Source organism: Podarcis vaucheri (assembly GCF_965113315.1).
Source record: "Podarcis vaucheri genome assembly, chromosome: 2".
NCBI classification, from domain to species: Eukaryota; Metazoa; Chordata; class Lepidosauria; order Squamata; family Lacertidae; genus Podarcis; species Podarcis vaucheri.
This window is the reverse complement of record NC_138760.1, coordinates 131,919,937-131,939,856: the sequence shown is the minus strand read 5'-3', so window position 1 is coordinate 131,939,856 and position 19,920 is coordinate 131,919,937. Positions and strand designations below refer to the sequence as shown.

Below are 19,920 nucleotides of genomic sequence, written 5' to 3'. Positions count from 1 at the left end.
CCCTGCAAAAAAACCCAAAAAAACCTTCCTGCCTCTCTAGGAAGCGCAGCTCGATAGACCCAAGCGGACATCCTGATCCCCCGCAAGCAAAGCTCTATGTAATCTCGTTTATTTAGTGAGAAGGTCGCAGGTTCGATCCCCGGCAGCGGCAGCCAGAAAAGACCCCCCGCCCTGAAAAAAAGGCGGTGGAAGAAGGTGAGCCTTCTACATTTCACTTATTCCTGTTTTGCTGGAGGGGTTGGGAGAGAGCAGTTACTTGCGACCACCCTAAAGGGAAGTCGAACCGGGACCCCAAACCCGCCGTCGAACCGGGACCCCAAACCGGTGTCCCCCCAGCAGGAATCTCTCGGGGCGCTCCGGGCTCCGCGCGCGCTGCGAGGCGCATCCGTGGTGCGCCTTGGGGGGGGGGGTCCCTTTGGGCTGCGGAGACGGAGAGAGGGAGTCCACGTAAGGGTTAAAGGACGCGAGGGACGCCTGGATAGAGACCCCCCCCTTGCTACTCCCCCCCTCCTTGCGAGGCTCCTGCGAATGGAGATGTGGGCACGCTCGGGCAGTGGCGTAGCGTGGGTTCTCAGCACCCGGGGCAAGGCAAGTAATTTGCGCCCCCTAACCCGTGGATTTTAGCACTCGAGTCTCTTCCGCGCCCCCCCCCCAGATGTTGAGCCAGGTGCGGCAGGCCCCCCCTGCACCCCCCACGCTATGCCACTGCTCCCACCACAAGTCTTCAGGACAGCCATCCGAAGGCTGGCGCGGGGAGAAGGTCTCTCCGCCCCACCGCCAGCCTTCGGAGGAGGTCCGAGGACAGTGGGGTTCCTGCTTCCTCGAGGAAGGCCGGCCAAACGCGCCCTCCCCAAATGTTGCGCCCGGTGCGGCCGGCACCCCTGGCACCCCCCACGCTATGCCACTGCGCTCGGGAGAGACTTGGTGCGCAAGGCGAGGAGTGAGATGTGCCAAGGGAGGTTTCTGGGCGCAGGAGAGCTTCAGGGAGGGCAGAGGATGCTGGGGAGGGGCTGGGGGGCATGGAAGCATCCCCGGGGCGAGAAGTCCAGTGAGCATTGGCCGGGGGCGGGCTGGAGGCAGAGAACGGGAAACGTGGCCTTTCGGAGGGACGTATCCACCTTGTGCGCTGTCGGGGAGCCGAGGTCCCTTCCCCCCTCCCCATAAAATATTTGAGGGGGCTGCTCCCTCCCCCGCCCGAGTTGATTGGCATTGCCATTCAAATGGGGTATGCACGCTGTGTCGTGATCAATTATGCAGCCCCCTGTTGTAAGCAAAATCTGCCCTTCTTCCCTTATGGGGTACCCAAGAGTCCTTAAGTGGGTTCCCTATTGGTAGGAGAAAATAACAGAGGCCAACCGGAGAATATTGAAAAGCAAAGCAGCTAGTAAGCCTGATCTTTATTAAAGCTGTTGCAACAGGGTGCTCCCCTCACAGGGAGGAGGACCCAGAACAAAGGTGTGCCTGCCCCTATATAGACATTTTAAATTCCCTGCCCTGAAGCTCAAGACCGCCCCCCAGAAACATTATACATACATCACAGAAAAGGCGGTCTGCAGCAGAAATTTGAATGTTGTTGTTTTTCCTGTCTGCCAGGTTATCTGATAATGCCTTATCTGATTGCCTTTCCTGGTAGTGTGCCCATTCCTTTGAGATGGTGATTAGCCCATTCTTGAGACAATGGGAAGGTTCCCTCACCCCCCCTCCCTCCTTGCAGAGAAAACATTTGGTCAGTTTGGGAGTCAAAATGGTTTCAAGGCGGTCTTCCTGTGCTGCTCCAGACATGTGGTCTATATATGTATATACACGCTTGGTTGGTACATTTATGAACATTTATTATATATATAAGACCTTAATTTTTTTATTACAACGCCCCCATATTTTAGGGATGCGGGTGGCACTGTGATTTAAACCACAGAGCCTAGGACTTGCTGATCATAAGGTCAGCGGTTCGAATCTCCACGACGGGGTGAGCTCCCGTTGCTCGGTCCCTGCTCCTGCCAACCCAGCAGTTCGAAAGCACATCAAAGTGCAAGTAGATAAACAGGTACCACTCCGGCGGGAAGGTAAACAGCATTTCTGTGCGCTGCTCTGGTTCGCCAGAAGCGGCTTAGTCATGCTGGCCACATGACCCAGAAGCTGTACGCCGGCTCCCTCGGCCAATAAAGTGAGATGAGCGCCGCAACCCCAGAGTCAGCCACGACTGGACCTAATGGTCAGGGCTCCCTTTACCTTTTACCCCATATTTTATTCAAGTTGGCACCCTTATCTGGAGGGGTCTCCCTCGGCTTCTCCCTCCTGCCTAGGAATCTGACTCTGCTCCAAGTCCACGGAGAGATGGATCCCTGAAAAAGGGGGTGGGTCCAAATGACCCCCCCACACACACACCTTCCTGAATCATGGTCTTTGGATAGAATTTCAAAATGTCAAGTTGTTTTGCAGGCAGTCACAAATTCCTACAGGTCTTGTGGAAGATGCAGCAAGCAGGAAAGAGAGGGGCAGAGTTAGGCTTCCCATATATCAGGAAAATTCCTCACGTCCTTGGTTTTGGGGTGTAAAAATGGCATCGTGAGGAAATTTGGCCAAATCGGCAACATCTCAGGGGAAACCCTAGGCAGAATTAATTTTGATTTATTTATTTTTTTTAGTGGAAAAGCTAGTTTTTGCCAAATATATGTTACAGGGCCTTATAATGAGACCAGAGTGGGTAAGAAGAGGCCTGCATACCTGAGGCAATGTATTGCTTACTCTTTCTGTAACACTTAAATCAAGTTCCTGGAAGTAAAGCTTTTAAACTCAGCTCAGTCAGTAAAGCATGAGACTCTTAATCTCAGGGATGTGAGTTGGAAACCCATGTGAGGCAAAAGATTCCTGCCTTGCAGGGGGCTGGGTTTCCTTTTTTAAAAAATGGAACACAGGAGAAGGGAGCATGTGTGAAATGTTAAACAAATGTTAACACAAGAGAAGGTGCCATTGCTTTGTTCCCTTTTAACAGGATTTCCTTTCCCCCAACTCCCAACCAGGTGATGGAGAAGGCAGTCAGAATTCAGAGTGGCCATCACAGATTTCCTTAGGAATAAAAAAGATAGAATTTAAATATGTGAAATGTACAATGTGATTCAGTCAGGGAGCACAATGAGTTCACATCAATGAACTGCAACAGTGGAGACAGCATTTAAAGGCATGGATTGCGGAAAGGACTTCCGTGGGAGTGGAATTCCTTCAAAACATCAAGGAACTCACACAGGGGAGAAACCATATAAATGTATAGAGTGTGGAAAGAGCTTCCTTTTGAGTAAACACCTTAATGCACATCATCGAACTCACACTGGTGAGAAACCGTTTAGTTGTATGGAGTGCGGAAAGACCTTCAGTCAGAGTGGAAACTTTAAAAGACACCAGCGAATTCACACTGGGGAGAAACCATTTAAATGCATAGAATGTGGAAAGTGCTTCAGTGATAGTGGAAACCTTACAAACCATCAACGAACTCACACAGAAGAGAAGCCATTTAAATGCATAGTGTGTGAAAAGAGCTTCAATTGTAGAGGAAACCTTAGAAGACATAAGCGAATTCACACAGGGGAAAAGTCATTTAAATGTATGGCATGTGGAAAGACCTTCCGTGAAAGGGCAAAACTTACCATACATCTACGAACTCACACAGGCGAAAAACCATTTAAATGCATGGAGTGTGAAACATGCTTCCGTCATAGAGAATCGCTGAAAATGCATCAATATACTCATACAGGAAATAAACCATATAAATGTTTTGAGTGTGGAAAATGCTTCAGTCAGAGAGAATCGCTGAAAATGCATCAGTATACTCATACGGGAGATAAACCATATAAATGTTTTGAGTGTGGAAAATGCTTCATTCAGAGTGGAAGCCTTAATGTACATCTACAGACTCACACAAGGGAGAAACCTTTTAAATGCATGGATTGTGGAAAGAACTTCATTAATAGTGGAACGCTTAGAAGACATCAGCAAACTCACATGGGAAAAACAACTTGAATGTATGTTTGGTTGCAGAATAAATCCAGGCACATCTGGAGGATATGGACCATGTGGACTTCATTTGTCACAATTGGGTTTCAGGCCCTGCCATCAGACTGAGACCGACTTGTTGGCTGTTATGGAAAAATCTAGGTGTGAGGCTGCTCAGTCACCCAGCTTGTCGGGCAGAGCCCACGGGTCCCTGTGGAATAAAGGAAGAGTCCAGCCACCAACCTGAGCAAATAGCTGTAGACCAAAGTTTATTGCACAACAGGTTCAAAGAGGAATTTTGAACCCCGAGGATGGGGTGACAAAGACTTTTAGAACTTTCCCACCATATCCCAGAATACAGTTTGTACCAGCATCATTGCTACATCACTGACATGTCACAAAAGGGGAGGGGTTAACCTTGGCAAACATGTCCAGACAAGTCCTTGGTACAAGATTAGCATAAGCAGACATGTCAGGGCAAGACCCAGGTATAAGATGAGCACAGGCAAACACCTCTGAAGTCCCACGCCCAAAGTACAATAGAACTTCCTTTGCATGTCTGGCCCCTTGGCAAGTTTGGTGATGGGATTAGGCTTTCCTTGGCCAACAATCAGCTCAGCAATTGTCACCTCTGGGAACTTCCTGGAGTCCCTTTGAAAGGGAAAATAGATTTGGAATGAAGGAAACTGGCAAAGAAGTTGATTTTATATTATTTTTTACAGCTAGGTAACTTCCCTGAGCTGTCACGTTGAAAGGATACATTCAGGCATAATATATAGGGGACGTGGGTGGCGCTGTGGGTAAAAGCCTCAGCGCCTAGGACTTGCCGATCGAAAGGTCGGTGGTTCGAATCCCCGCGGCGGGGTGCGCTCCCGCTGCTCGGTCCCAGCGCCTGCCAACCTAGCAGTTCGAAAGCACCCCCGGGTGCAAGTAGATAAATAGGTACCGCTTACCAGCGGGAAGGTAAACGGCGTTCCGTGTGCTGCGCTGGCTCGCCAGATGCAGCTTTGTCACGCTGGCCACGTGACCCGGAAGTGTCTCCGGACAGCGCTGGCCCCCGGCCTCTTGAGTGAGATGGGCGCACAAACCCCAGAGTCTGTCAAGACTGGCCCGTTCGGGCAGGGGTACCTTTACCTTTACTTAACTTCCCTGAGCTGTCACGTTGAAAGGATACATTCAGGCATAATATTTGTAACATTTAACTTTAATGTAATTTCTGTAACACTGGCACTGGTTGATTATGTCTGGCGGGCAAAAAGGTAAAAGCTGTTTCCTGGTTCTGCTGGATCTCTCCGTGACTTTTAATGCCATTGACCACGGTATCCGGTTACCTGTTTGTGATAAAAATATATACCTTACCCAGTTTGTTGAGAATAAAGCTCTACTGGTCAGGTTGGCAACCGTTGAACCACAAGTATTATTTACAAACTCCTCCAGTCATTGTGCGCACAGAGTCCCCACACCTCTCAGCTTGACCTCTCAGAAGTCAAGACAGAGCGAACTGAATTAACCCAGAAAGCGCCACCTCATTTCCCCAATGCCACCTTTGCTTTGTGAAATACATTCCCAAAGAAATGACATTGTAAATACTAACATATCCTCGTGGACGGTATCGGAGGATTGGGAGTTAGGGGCAGGGTTATGCAGTGGTTCCACTCCTTCCTCCTGGGCCGTGTCCAGAAGGTGGTGGTGTGGGTTGAGTGTTTGGACCCCTGGGTGCTCAACTTAGGGGGTGTTCAGGGCTCTATCCTCTCCCCACACTTTTTAACATTGCTTCCCTCTAGGAAGCAGGTCACGGGAAAATGCTTATATTTTCCCAGTCCTTGAATCACAGCATTTATAAAAAGAGTTGGCAAGCATTTATGTAAACACTGCCAACAGTACCTTTTTGCCTGTGTTAAGAAAAGCTGAAGTTTCTACAAAAATATTCCTCCGCTGTGCAACCAAGGCAGGGGCTGCTCTCCCACTCGTAGCTCTATGGGCCCCCGTGTTCCAAAACAAACCTGAAGTGTTCCCCCTAAATCAGATGTTTCCTGGGCAATTGGACAAAAGGAGCCCCTGGAAGTGGGGAGGGGGAGCGTTGGAAAGGAGAGGAGGGGTGACAGTGGACATTCTGCCCGCGTCCATAAATTGCAATAAGGGGAATTGGAAAAGTGGGTGGCAAGGGAGGACAAAAATAAGATGCTGCATGTGGGAAGGTGGTGGTGAGAGGGAGGAGGGGGAAGAAAAGGACAAAGGGACTTCTCCATCCCCCCCAAAAAAGCACCTCTTCTGGGACCCATTAGCAGGGACCTGGATGCACGCAGTCCAGTTGCCAAGTAAGGAACCCACAACTGCAGGGTCTGCAATGCACCATCTCCTTTGAAGAATCACACACATTTCTTTTTCTCCTTAAAAGGTGTAACAAGAACACTTTTATTTCAACCCAGCCTCTTATGAATACATAATGCAACATTCAACCTTAAAAAGCATCCCTATGTAGGGCTGCCTTCAGATGTCTTCTAAAGGTTTAATAATAAAAATAAATTAAGGGCTGAGACCCTGCCTGCCTGCAGATTGCCTTGCCAGAGTGGTGCATGCTCTGGTTATCCTTGGACTACTGCAATGGGCTCTACGTGGGGCTACCTTTGAAGGTGACACGGAAACTGCAACGAATCCAGAATGCGGCAACTAGACTGGTGACTGGGAGTGGCCTCAGGGATCATATAACACCAGTCCTAAAATAAGTTCATCGGCACCCAGTACATTTCTGAGCACAATACAAAATATTGGTGCTGACCTTTAAAGCCTTAAACGGCCACCTCCATTGCTCAGCCCAAACACTGAGATCCTCCTCCAAGGGTCTTCTGGTGGTTCCCTAACTGCAAGAAGTGAAGTTACAGGGAACCAGACAGAGGGCCTTCTCGGTAGTGGCACCCTCTTAAAATATATCTGAAGGCAGCCTTGTTAGGGAAGTTTTTGCTTTTTTGTTTGTTTGCAGCCATCCAGAGTGGCTGGGGAAACCCATTCAGGTGGGTGGCATACAAACAATAAAATTATCATTATCATCATCTTGCCCATCTGGCCGGCCAAGCGATGCTCAGCTGCCCTGTGCCCCTTTGCAGGAATGGAATTGACATGGCCGCCAAGGGCGTCCCTATAAGGGCCCCCATCCCCAAACAGGGCTGGGGGTTCAACCGAGGCCACCAAACAAGCGCCCCTCGGGATGCGTCCCCCTTTCCCCCTGGCAGGAATCCCTTGGGGCGCTGCAGGCTGCGCACGTGTGGCGAGGCGCGCCTCTTTTGGCTGGAGAGGAGGAGAGTCCATGGAAGGGGTTACGGGGAGAGAGCCGAGATGCCTAGAGAGGCCTGGGAAGAGACCCCTCCCTCCCCCACTTCCGCCTCTTACCTCCTCCCCCCCTCCCTGCTCGTCTTGGGAGGCCCCTCCGGATGGAGAGGTCGGTGCGCTGGAGGGAGATGCTGCGCGCAGGGCGAGGGGTGAGCCGTGCCAAGGGGGTCTCTGGGCGCAGGAGAGACTGGGGACGGAGGGGGCAGGGGAACTTGGGGGGGGGAGGAGGGGAGCATCCCTGGGGGGGGGGAAAGCCCCGTCCAGCCTTGGCAAAGGGGGGCAGAGGGAGAAAGAGACGCTGCCCATCGGAAGGGAGGTCTCCCACCTGGGCGCGGGCGGGGGGGGAATCTCCGGAGGGGCTGCCTTGGCTTTCCCCTCCTGCCTAGAAATCTGCCTTGGGGAGAGAGATCCCTGAAATTGGGAGGGGGTCCAATTCCCCACCCTCCCCTCCTTCCCGGAAGCTGGACTCTCCTTCCCCCACCCCCCAGGCCAGCTGCTGCTGGGGGCTCCAGAAGCGGGACTCTGCTGCTGCTACTGCTGCGTTACACCAAGGCGGGCCTTGTGTCCAGCAGGAGAGGAGAGGAAAGGGCAGGAAGTCCCTGAGAGGAAGGAGAGAGGATTGTCCAGAGGGGGGTCTTTGCATCTGGAATCCTCTTCCAGGAAGGACCGGGAAAAACCCGTCTGCCTCTCCCAGGGTTTCATTTCTAAGCCTTAGTTCCACTGCATGTTTAATTGAGGGGATAATGTGGTCCACTACGCAAAAAAACATGGCTGGAGGTGCTATGGAAATTCTTTCAGGATTTGTGCATAATAGCTATATGGACAGCCTTTCTATACCTTTCTATATGTCAAAGGGAGTTGCAAGCTGAGACACAATCCATCAGCACCCAAAGACAGTGAATGTGTGCACCTTCCCAGTCTGGGGTGCTTAGAAGGACAAAGGGTCCATTATTAGGATAGACAATGCTTGTGACTGGAGGCTTTACACACATTCATGTGGCATATGCAGGCCAAGGATTGCCAGTATTACAGGCGAGGTGTGTGAGAGTGCAGAATTCCACAAACACTGTGTGTGAGAGAAAGGGAGTGGGTGGGATTATCGTTTATAGCAATGCTGTAATTTTGTCCGTAACATTTCGTGAGCTGATGCTGCGGTTTATTAGCCTCCAATGGGCCACCAGGAACTTTGTTGTTTTTGCTTCAAAAGATGAATGTTTCTGAAGACTTTGACAATCACATATGACATAAACAGCACTTCTCTTTTACTTGTTCCACACAGGAGAGAGTCTGACTCACAAGTCTAAGCACATTTTGCTAGAAAAAGAAAAATACAGAAACGTGAAGGGGAAATTGAGAGGTAAGCTCTTACAGCATGCAGTGAGACATTTCACTACGTAAAAATATATCAAAAGCCCTGCTGGATTGAGAGGATGACCCCATTTTGGCTTGGCTTGTGCAATTTCACCCATTTACCCATGTTTCTGTGGAGAGACGTTGCCTCCAGTCCACCCTTCCCTGCCCATTGCTATGAAGGTTGCAAGCAGAGATATCTTTTTTTTACCTTTACGCAGAGATAACTACGTCCCACTCCTCCTCTCCATTCCACCAGATTTCCAGTATTAACCACTATCTTTATTCTCATGTCTTTGGGATTTAAGGGATCGGGAAGATTGCTACTGAAATTCAGGGGTTCCTGTAGTCCAGGCACGTCCAACTCCCAACAGACTGCGATCTACTCCCAGTATAAAAAACTGGCAGTGATCTACCCATTGTCACTGGAGGAATGAGGAGTGGGGTGCGTGGGTGGAAGGAGGTGGCTAACGATTCTCCACACTCCCAAGCCAGCCCCCCTCCCCCTTAAGCAGCTCTCTCCGCCCCCCCAAGCCAGCCCTTTCTCTCTCCTCCCCATCAAAGGGAGCTGCACAACTGACGCATATCCCAGTAATCCCATGATCAACCAGGATCACTCACATGATCTATTGCAGTGTTTCCCAACAGGTGTTCCGCGGCACACTAGTGTGCCGTGGAACGTTGCCTTGTGTTCCGTGGGAGGGAGGCGGGCGAGTCGGGCGGTGAGAGGTGGGGCGGCGGCGGCAAGCACACGCGGGGCGGCGAGCGAGCGAGCTCCCACATCCCATCGCCACTCGCTACTGGGCCTGCACTTCCGGGCCTGCCCCAGGAGGTGGGGTTGCGGGCATCACGCCCTTCCCCACGTGAGCGGGGAATCCCATCCGCCCCCACGTGAGCGGGGAATCCCATCTCAGCCCCCGTGAGAGCAGGGGAATCCCATCCGGCCACGCCTCCTGGCCAGCCAATCGGCTAGCTGGAGGGGGCGTGGCTTGCCCTATTTAGGGCCGGAGCGGAGGGGGCTCGCCCTCTCTTCTCCGGCTAGCCCCATCGCCGCTCGCTACTGGGCCTGCGCATGCTCGGCGAGCACACGCGGGGCGGCCAGCGAGCGAATCCCATCCGCCCCCACATGAGCGGGGAATCCCATCTCAGCCCCCGCGAGAGCAGGGGAATCCCATCCGGCCACGCCTCCTGGCCAGCCAATCAGCTGGCTGGAGGGGGCGTGGCTTGCCCTATTTAGGGCCGGAGCGGAGGGGGTGTGCCGTGAGATTTTTTTCATGAAACAAGTGTGCCTTTGCCCAAAAAAGGTAGGGAAACACTGATCTATTGTTCGATCGCGCTCGACCGGATGAACATGTCTGTTGTAGTCCATTATTATGATTAATTGAATTTGTTAGTCACTTTATCTTACCCAGAGAGACTTGCAACCAAACATTTAAGGGATTAGGACAAAAAAGTCATTAGGAATTCTGAACCTGAGAAATGAAGGGCATGTTCATGGAGGGAGAGCAGCTCCCTTTCCTGTGAGGAACCTCTTTATTTAAATTGCCAGTTTTAGAGAAGCACTGTATCTTAGATCATGCTGCATTATTAACAATAATTGATTATTATTAAAAGTTGATGCAATGCTATTATCTGACATTATTTCATTTCCTAAACAATTGGCACATAGAAGAAGGAAGAGTGTATGAGATGTTAAAATAAGAGAAGGTACCAAAGGCACTTGATGTGTGTTATATTCTTTTGTTTCTTCTTTGGAGAGCCAGTGTGGTTAAGAGCGGTAGATTGAATTAATTAATTTTAGAATGAATGATTTTAGAGTGTTGTTTATGCTGTACTTTTGTACTGTTTTATTGTTGTTAGCCGCCCTGAGCCCGGCTAAGGCTGGGGAGGGCGGGATATAAATAAAATTTATTATTATTATTATTATTATTAGTATTAGTATTATTATTATTATTATATTCGTAATCTGGTGAACTGGGTTCGATTCCCCGCTCCTCCACATGCAGTTGCTGGGTGACCTTGAGCTAGTCACACTTCTCTGAAGTCTCTCAGCCTCACTCACCTCACAGAGTGTTTGTTGTGGGGGCGGAAGGGAAAGGAGAATGTGAGCCCCTTTGAGACTCCTTAGGGTAGTGATAAAGCAGGATATCAAATCCAAACTCTTCTTCTCTTCTACAGGATTTCCTTTCCCCCTACGCCAATGCAAGCAATAGAGAAGACAGACAGAGCAATCTCTACTTTCATTAGGAATCACGAAAAAATCATTTAAATTTGTGGAACATACAATGTGATTCAGTCAGTGAACACACTTAGTTCATATCAAGAAACTGAAATAGTGGAGACACCATTTAAAGGTATGGATTTTGGAAAGGACGTCAGTAGGAGTGGAGCTCCTACACAACATCAAGGAACTCACACAGGGGAGAAACAATTTAAATGTATGGAGTGTGGAAAGAGCTTCACAGCAAGTGGAACGCTTAGAAGACACCAGAGAACTCACACAGGGGAGAAACCATTTAAATGTATGGAGTGTGGAAAGAGCTTCATTATGAGTAAGCACCTTAATGCACATCATCGCACTCACACGGGTGAGAAACCATACAAATGTATGGAGTGCGGAAAGAGCTTCAGTCAGAGTGAAACTCTTAGAATACACCAGCGAACTCACACAGGGGCAAGACCTTTTAAATGCATGGAGTGTGGAAAGAGCTTCAGTCAAAGCGGACACCTTAAAAACCATCAGCGAACTCACACAGGGCAGAAACCATTTAAATGCATAGAGTGTGGAAAGAGCTTCAGAGAGAGTGGAACGCTTAGAAGACATAATCAAATTCACACAGGGGAAAAACCATTTAAATGCACAGAGTGTGGAAAGACGTTCCGTGAAAGGGCAAAACTTTCCATACATCAACGTACTCACACAGGCGAAAAACCATTTAGATGCATGGAGTGTGGAACATGCTTCCGTCATAGAGAATCGTTGAAAATGCATCAGTGTACTCATACAGGAGAGAAACCATATAAATGTTTTGAGTGTGGAAAATGCTTCAGTCAGAGAGAATCGATGAAAATGCATCAATATACTCATACGGGAGATAAACCATATAAATGTTTTGAGTGTGGAAAATGCTTCATTCAGAGTGGAAGCCTTAATGTACATCTACAAACTCACACAAGGGAGAAACCTTTTAAATGCATGGATTGTGGAAAGAACTTCATTAATAGTAGAACACTTAGAAGACATCAGCAAACTCACATGGGAAAAACAATTTGAATGTATGTATGGTTGCAGAATAAATCCAGGCACATCTTGAGGATATGGACCACGTGGACTGCATTTCTTCCACTTGGGTTTCAGGCCCCGCCATCAGACTGAGACCGCCTTGTTGGCTGTTACGGAAAAATCTAGGTGTGAGGCTGCTCAGTCACCCAGCTCGTCGGGCAGAACCCACGGGTCCCTGCGGAATAAAGGAAGGAGTCCAGCCACCAACCGGAGCAAATGGCTGTAGATCAAAATTTATTGTGCAATAGGTTCAAAGAGGAATTTTGAACTCTGAGGATGGGGTGACAAAGACTTTTAGAACTTTCCCACCATATCCCAGAATACAGTTCGTACAGCATCATTGCTACATCACTGACATGTCACCAAAGGGGAGGGGTAGACAGAGGTTACACTAGTTCAACCTTGGCAAACATGTCCAGACAAGTCCTTGGTACAAGATTAGCATAAGCAGACATGTCAGGGCAAGACCCAGGTATAAGATTAGCACAGGCAAACACCTCTGAAGTCCCACGCCCAAAGTACAATACAACTTCCTTTGCATGTCTGGCCCCTTGGCAAGTTTGGTGATGGGATTAGGCTTTCCTTGGCCAACAATCAGCTCAGCAATTGTCACCTCTGGGAACTTCCTGGAGTCCCTTTGAAAGGGAAAATAGATTTGGAATGATTGGTGCTGGTTGATTATGTCTGGCGGGCAGAAAGGTAAAAGCTGTTTCCTGGTTCTACGGGATCTCTCCGTGGTTTTTAATGCCGTTGACCACAGTATTCGGTTACCTATTTGTGATAAAAATATATACCTTACCCAACTTGTTGAGAATAAAGCTCTACTGGTCAGGTTGGCAACAGTTGAACCACAAATATTATTTCCAAACTCCTCCAGTCATCATGGGCACAAAGTCCCCCCACCTCTCACGTCTCCCTCTCAGCAGGCAAGAAAGAGCAAACTGAATTAACCAAACAAGCGCCACCTCATTTCCCCAATGCTGCCTCTGCTTTGTGAAATACATTCCCAAAGAAATGACATTGTAAATACTAACATATCCTCGTGGACGGTATCGGAGGATTGGGAGTTAGGGGCAGGGTTATGCAGTGGTTCCGCTCCTTAGTCCTGGGACATGTCCAGAAAGTGATGTTGGGGGGGGATGAGCGTTTGGACCCCTGGGCACTCACTTAGGGGGTGTCTCAGGGCTCCATCCTCTCCCCACGCTTTTTAACATTGCTTCCCTCTAGGAAGCAGGTCACGGGAAAATGCTTATATTTTCCCAGTCCTTGAATCACAGCATTTATAAAAAGAGTTGGCAAGCATTTATGTAAACACTGCCAACAGTACCTTTTTGCCTGTGTTAAGAAAAGCTGAAATTTCTACAAAAATATTCCTCCGCTGTGCAACAAAGGCAGGGGCTGCTCTCCCACTGCGTAGCTCTATGGGCCCCCGTGTTCCAAAACAAACCTGAAGTGTTCCCCCTAAATCAGATGTTTCCTGGGCAATTGGACAAAAGGAGCCCCTGGGAGTGGGGAGGGGGAGCGTTGGAAAGGAGAGGAGGGGTGACAGTGGACATTCTGCCCGCGTCTATAAATTGCAATAAGGGGAATTGGAAAAGTGAGCAAGGGAATTGTGTGGCCAGAGAGGACAAAAATAAGATGCTGCATGTGGGAAGGTGGTGGTGAGAGGGAGGAGGGGGGAGAAAAAGACAAAGGGACCTCTCCACCCCCCCCCAAAAAAAGCACCTCTTCTGGGACCCATTAGCAGGGACCTGGATGCACGCAGTCCAGTTGCCAAGTAAGGAACCCACAACTGCAGGGTCTCCAATGCACCATCTCCTTTGAAGAATCACAAGAACACTTTATTTCAACCCAGCCTCTTATGAATACATAATGAAACATTAAACCTTAAAAAGCATCCCTATGTAGGGCTGCCTTCAGATGTCTTCTAAAGGTTTAATAATAAAAATAAATTAAGGGCTGAGACCCTGCCTGCCTGCAGATTGCCTTGCCAGAGTGGTGCATGCTCTGGTTATCCTTGGACTACTGCAATGGGCTCTACGTGGGGCTAGCTTTGAAGGTGACACGGAAACTGCAACGAATCCAGAATGCGGCAACTAGACTGGTGACTGGGACCATATAACACCAGTCCTAAAAGAAGTTCATTGGCACCCATTGGCAAACCAGTTAGGGAAGTTTTTGCTTCTTTTTTTGCAGCTGTCCAGAGTGGCTGGGGAAACCCATTGAGGTGGGCAGCATACAAACAATAAAATCATCATTATCATTCTCATTATCACAATCTGGCTGGCCAATCTGTGCTCAGCTGCCCTGCACCCCTTTGTGGGAATGAAACTGAGATGGCCACCAAGGCCATCCCTATGAGAATGGCTTTCAACCCAGGCCCCCCAACAAGCGCCCCTCGGGACGCGTCCCCGTTTCCCCCTGGCAGGAATCCCTCGGGGAGCTGCTGGCTGCGCGCGTGTGGCGAGGCTGGAGAGGAGGAGAGTCCATGGAAGGGGTTACGGAAGGGAGAGAGCCGAGATGCCTAGAGAGGCCTGGGAAGAGACCCCTCCCTCCCCCACTTCCGCCTCTTACCTCCCCCCCCTCCCTGCTCGTCTTGGGAGGCCCCTCCGGATGGAGAGGTCGGTGCGCTCGAGGGAGATGCTGCGCGCAGGGCGAGGGGTGAGCCGTGCCAAGGGGGTCTCTGGGCGCAGGAGAGACTCGGGGACGGAGGGGGCAGAGGAACATGGGGGGGGGGAGGAAGGGAAGCATCCCTGGGGGGGGGGAGCCCCGTCCAGCATTGGCAAAGGGGGGCAGAGGGAGAAAGAGACGCTGCCCATCGGAAGGGAGGTCTCCCACCTGGGCGCGGGCGGGGGGGGAATCTCCGGAGACGCTGCCTTGGCTTTTCCCTCCTGCCCAGAAATCTGCCTTGGAGAGAGGGATCCCTGAAATTGGGAGGGGGGGTCCAATTCCCCACCCTCCCCTCCTTCCCGGGAGCTGGACTCTCTTTCCCCCACCCCCCAGGCCAGCTGCTGCTGGGGGCTCCAGAAGCGGGACTCTGCTTCTGCTGCTGCTGCTGCGTTACACCAAGGCGGGCCATTGGTCCAGCTGGAGAGGAGAGGAAAGGGCAGGAAGTTCCTGAGAGGAAGGAGAGAGGATTGTCCAGAGGGGGTCTTTGCATCTGGTATCCTCTTCCAGGAAGGACCGGGAAAAACCCGTCTGCCTCTCCCAGGGTTTCGTTTCTAAGCCTTAGTTCCACTGCCTGGTTAATTGAGGGGATAATGTGGTCCACTACTCAAAAAAACATGGCTGGAGGTGCTATGGAAATTCTTTCAGGATTTGTGTATAATAGCTATATGGACAGCCTTTCTATACCTTTCTATATGTCAAAGGGAGTTGCAAGCTGAGACACAATCCATCAGCACCCAAAGACAGTGAATGTGTGCACCTTCCCAGTCTGGGGTGCTTAGAAGGACAAAGGGTCCATTATTAGGATAGACAATGCTTGTGACTGGAGGCTTTACACACATTCATGTGCATATGCAGGCCAAGGATTGCCAGTATTACAGGCGAGGTGTGTGAGAGTGCAGAATTCCACAAACACTGTGTGAGAGAGAAAGGGAGTGGGTGGGATTATCGTTTATAGCAATGCTGTAATTTTGTCCGTAACATTTCGTGAGCTGATGCTGCGGTTTATTAGCCTCCAATGGGCCACCAGGAACTTTGTTGTTTTAGCTTCAAAAGATGAATGTTTCTGAAGACGTTGACAGTCACATATGACATAAACATCACTTCGCTTTTACTTGTTCCACACAGGAGAGACTCTGACTCACAAGTCTAAGCACATTTTGCTAGAAAAAGAAAAATACAGAAACGTGAAGGGGAAATTGAGAGGTAAGCTCTTACAGTATGCAGTGAGACATTTCACTACGTAAAAATATATCAAAAGCCCTGCTGGATTGAGAGGATGACCCCATTTTGGCTTGTCTTCTTCAATTTCACCCATTTACCCATGTTTCTGTGGAGAGACATTGCCTCCAGTCCACCCTTCCCTGCCCATTGCTATGAAGGTTGTAGGCAGAGATATCTTTTTTTTACCTTCACGCAGTGATAACTACGTCCCACTCCTCCTCTCCAGTCCACCAGATTTCCAGTATTAACCACTATCTTTATTCTCATGTCTTTGGGATTTAAGGGATCGGGAAGATTGCTACTGAAATTCAGGGGTTCCTGTAGTCCAGGCACGTCCAACTCCCAACAGACTGCAATCTACTCCCAGTATAAAAAACTGGCGGTGATCTACCCATTGTCACTGGAGAAATGAGGAGTGGGGTGGGTGGGTGGAAGGAGGTGGCTAACTGGATGCAGGAGGGGGGAGTTTCAGTTGGGGGGGATTAAAGGGAGGCAAACCTTCTCTCTCTGAAGAGCCAGTCGTCTCTCCACCCTCCCAAGCCAGCCCCCCTCCCCCTTAAGCAGCTCTCTCCCCCTCCAAGCCAGCCCTTTCTCTCTCCTCCCCATCAAAGGGAGCTGCACAACTGACGCCTATCCCAGTAATCCCATGATCAACCAGGATCACTCACATGATCTATTGGTCGATCGCACTCGACCGGATGAACATGTCTGTTGTAGTCCATTATTATGATTAATTGAATTTGTTAGTCACTTTATCTTACCCAGAGAGACTTGCAACCAAACATTTAAGGGATTAGGACAAAAAAGTCATTAGGAATTCTGAACCTGAGAAATGAAGGGCATGTTCATGGAGGGAGAGCAGCTCCCTTTCCTGTGAGGAACCTCTTTATTTAAATTGCCAGTTTTAGAGAAGCACTGTATCTTAGATCATGCTGCATTATTAACAATAATTGATTATTATTAAAAGTTGATGCAATGCTATTATCTGACATTATTTCATTTCCTAAACAATTGGCACATAGAAGAAGGAAGAGTGTATGAGATGTTAAAATAAGAGAAGGTACCAAAGGCACTTGATGTGTGTTATATTCTTTTGTTTCTTCTTTGGAGAGCCAGTGTGGTTAAGAGCGGTAGATTGAATTAATTAATTTTAGAATGAATGATTTTAGAGTGTTGTTTATGCTGTACTTTTGTACTGTTTTATTGTTGTTAGCCGCCCTGAGCCCGGCTAAGGCTGGGGAGGGCGGGATATAAATAAAATTTATTATTATTATTATTATTATTATTAGTATTATTATTATTATTATATTCGTAATCTGGTGAACTGGGTTCGATTCCCCGCTCCTCCACATGCAGTTGCTGGGTGACCTTGAGCTAGTCACACTTCTCTGAAGTCTCTCAGCCTCACTCACCTCACAGAGTGTTTGTTGTGGGGGCGGAAGGGAAAGGAGAATGTGAGCCCCTTTGAGACTCCTTAGGGTAGTGATAAAGCAGGATATCAAATCCAAACTCTTCTTCTCTTCTACAGGATTTCCTTTCCCCCTACGCCAATGCAAGCAATAGAGAAGACAGACAGAGCAATCTCTACTTTCATTAGGAATCACGAAAAAATCATTTAAATTTGTGGAACATACAATGTGATTCAGTCAGTGAACACACTTAGTTCATATCAAGAAACTGAAATAGTGGAGACACCATTTAAAGGTATGGATTTTGGAAAGGACGTCAGTAGGAGTGGAGCTCCTACACAACATCAAGGAACTCACACAGGGGAGAAACAATTTAAATGTATGGAGTGTGGAAAGAGCTTCACAGCAAGTGGAACGCTTAGAAGACACCAGAGAACTCACACAGGGGAGAAACCATTTAAATGTATGGAGTGTGGAAAGAGCTTCATTATGAGTAAGCACCTTAATGCACATCATCGCACTCACACGGGTGAGAAACCATACAAATGTATGGAGTGCGGAAAGAGCTTCAGTCAGAGTGAAACTCTTAGAATACACCAGCGAACTCACACAGGGGCAAGACCTTTTAAATGCATGGAGTGTGGAAAGAGCTTCAGTCAAAGCGGACACCTTAAAAACCATCAGCGAACTCACACAGGGCAGAAACCATTTAAATGCATAGAGTGTGGAAAGAGCTTCAGAGAGAGTGGAACGCTTAGAAGACATAATCAAATTCACACAGGGGAAAAACCATTTAAATGCACAGAGTGTGGAAAGACGTTCCGTGAAAGGGCAAAACTTTCCATACATCAACGTACTCACACAGGCGAAAAACCATTTAGATGCATGGAGTGTGGAACATGCTTCCGTCATAGAGAATCGTTGAAAATGCATCAGTGTACTCATACAGGAGAGAAACCATATAAATGTTTTGAGTGTGGAAAATGCTTCAGTCAGAGAGAATCGATGAAAATGCATCAATATACTCATACGGGAGATAAACCATATAAATGTTTTGAGTGTGGAAAATGCTTCATTCAGAGTGGAAGCCTTAATGTACATCTACAAACTCACACAAGGGAGAAACCTTTTAAATGCATGGATTGTGGAAAGAACTTCATTAATAGTAGAACACTTAGAAGACATCAGCAAACTCACATGGGAAAAACAATTTGAATGTATGTATGGTTGCAGAATAAATCCAGGCACATCTTGAGGATATGGACCACGTGGACTGCATTTCTTCCACTTGGGTTTCAGGCCCCGCCATCAGACTGAGACCGCCTTGTTGGCTGTTACGGAAAAATCTAGGTGTGAGGCTGCTCAGTCACCCAGCTCGTCGGGCAGAACCCACGGGTCCCTGCGGAATAAAGGAAGGAGTCCAGCCACCAACCGGAGCAAATGGCTGTAGATCAAAATTTATTGTGCAATAGGTTCAAAGAGGAATTTTGAACTCTGAGGATGGGGTGACAAAGACTTTTAGAACTTTCCCACCATATCCCAGAATACAGTTCGTACAGCATCATTGCTACATCACTGACATGTCACCAAAGGGGAGGGGTAGACAGAGGTTACACTAGTTCAACCTTGGCAAACATGTCCAGACAAGTCCTTGGTACAAGATTAGCATAAGCAGACATGTCAGGGCAAGACCCAGGTATAAGATTAGCACAGGCAAACACCTCTGAAGTCCCACGCCCAAAGTACAATACAACTTCCTTTGCATGTCTGGCCCCTTGGCAAGTTTGGTGATGGGATTAGGCTTTCCTTGGCCAACAATCAGCTCAGCAATTGTCACCTCTGGGAACTTCCTGGAGTCCCTTTGAAAGGGAAAATAGATTTGGAATGATTGGTGCTGGTTGATTATGTCTGGCGGGCAGAAAGGTAAAAGCTGTTTCCTGGTTCTACGGGATCTCTCCGTGGTTTTTAATGCCGTTGACCACAGTATTCGGTTACCTATTTGTGATAAAAATATATACCTTACCCAACTTGTTGAGAATAAAGCTCTACTGGTCAGGTTGGCAACAGTTGAACCACAAATATTATTTCCAAACTCCTCCAGTCATCATGGGCACAAAGTCCCCCCACCTCTCACGTCTCCCTCTCAGCAGGCAAGAAAGAGCAAACTGAATTAACCAAACAAGCGCCACCTCATTTCCCCAATGCTGCCTCTGCTTTGTGAAATACATTCCCAAAGAAATGACATTGTAAATACTAACATATCCTCGTGGACGGTATCGGAGGATTGGGAGTTAGGGGCAGGGTTATGCAGTGGTTCCGCTCCTTAGTCCTGGGACATGTCCAGAAAGTGATGTTGGGGGGGGATGAGCGTTTGGACCCCTGGGCACTCACTTAGGGGGTGTCTCAGGGCTCCATCCTCTCCCCACGCTTTTTAACATTGCTTCCCTCTAGGAAGCAGGTCACGGGAAAATGCTTATATTTTCCCAGTCCTTGAATCACAGCATTTATAAAAAGAGTTGGCAAGCATTTATGTAAACACTGCCAACAGTACCTTTTTGCCTGTGTTAAGAAAAGCTGAAATTTCTACAAAAATATTCCTCCGCTGTGCAACAAAGGCAGGGGCTGCTCTCCCACTGCGTAGCTCTATGGGCCCCCGTGTTCCAAAACAAACCT

At 48.6% G+C, this 19,920-nt stretch overlaps 3 protein-coding genes across 4 annotated transcripts; all 3 read left to right on the top strand.

Annotated features, from left to right (window-relative positions):
• Positions 1-28: 28 nt before the first annotated feature.
• Positions 29-4,750, top strand: LOC309525832 (uncharacterized protein). Its single transcript, XM_082211444.1, has 2 exons — positions 29-195; positions 3,021-4,750. The coding sequence occupies exon 2, from the start codon at positions 3,181-3,183 to the stop codon at positions 4,012-4,014; it is 834 nt and encodes a 277-aa protein (XP_082067570.1). The 5' UTR covers positions 29-195; positions 3,021-3,180; the 3' UTR covers positions 4,015-4,750.
• Positions 4,751-8,342: 3,592 nt separating this feature from the next.
• Positions 8,343-12,787, top strand: LOC309526983 (uncharacterized protein). 2 transcript variants are annotated; one of them, XR_014217037.1, is made up of 3 exons: positions 8,343-8,671; positions 10,843-12,073; positions 12,174-12,787. XR_014217037.1 is itself a non-coding variant. In XM_082213405.1 (2 exons), the coding sequence occupies exon 2, from the start codon at positions 11,021-11,023 to the stop codon at positions 11,936-11,938; it is 918 nt and encodes a 305-aa protein (XP_082069531.1). In that variant the 5' UTR covers positions 8,343-8,671; positions 10,843-11,020; the 3' UTR covers positions 11,939-12,787. The 2 variants fall into 2 exon arrangements, 1 of the variants encoding a protein (XP_082069531.1); XM_082213405.1 differs by having other exon boundaries at positions 10,843-12,787.
• Positions 12,788-17,544: 4,757 nt separating this feature from the next.
• LOC309526982 (uncharacterized protein) lies at positions 17,545-19,326 on the top strand (the record flags this gene model as incomplete). Its single annotated transcript, XM_082213404.1, has 2 exons — positions 17,545-18,597; positions 18,698-19,326. One exon carries the CDS (start codon positions 17,545-17,547, stop codon positions 18,460-18,462), a length of 918 nt encoding a protein of 305 aa, XP_082069530.1. The 3' UTR covers positions 18,463-18,597; positions 18,698-19,326.
• Positions 19,327-19,920: the final 594 nt, after the last annotated feature.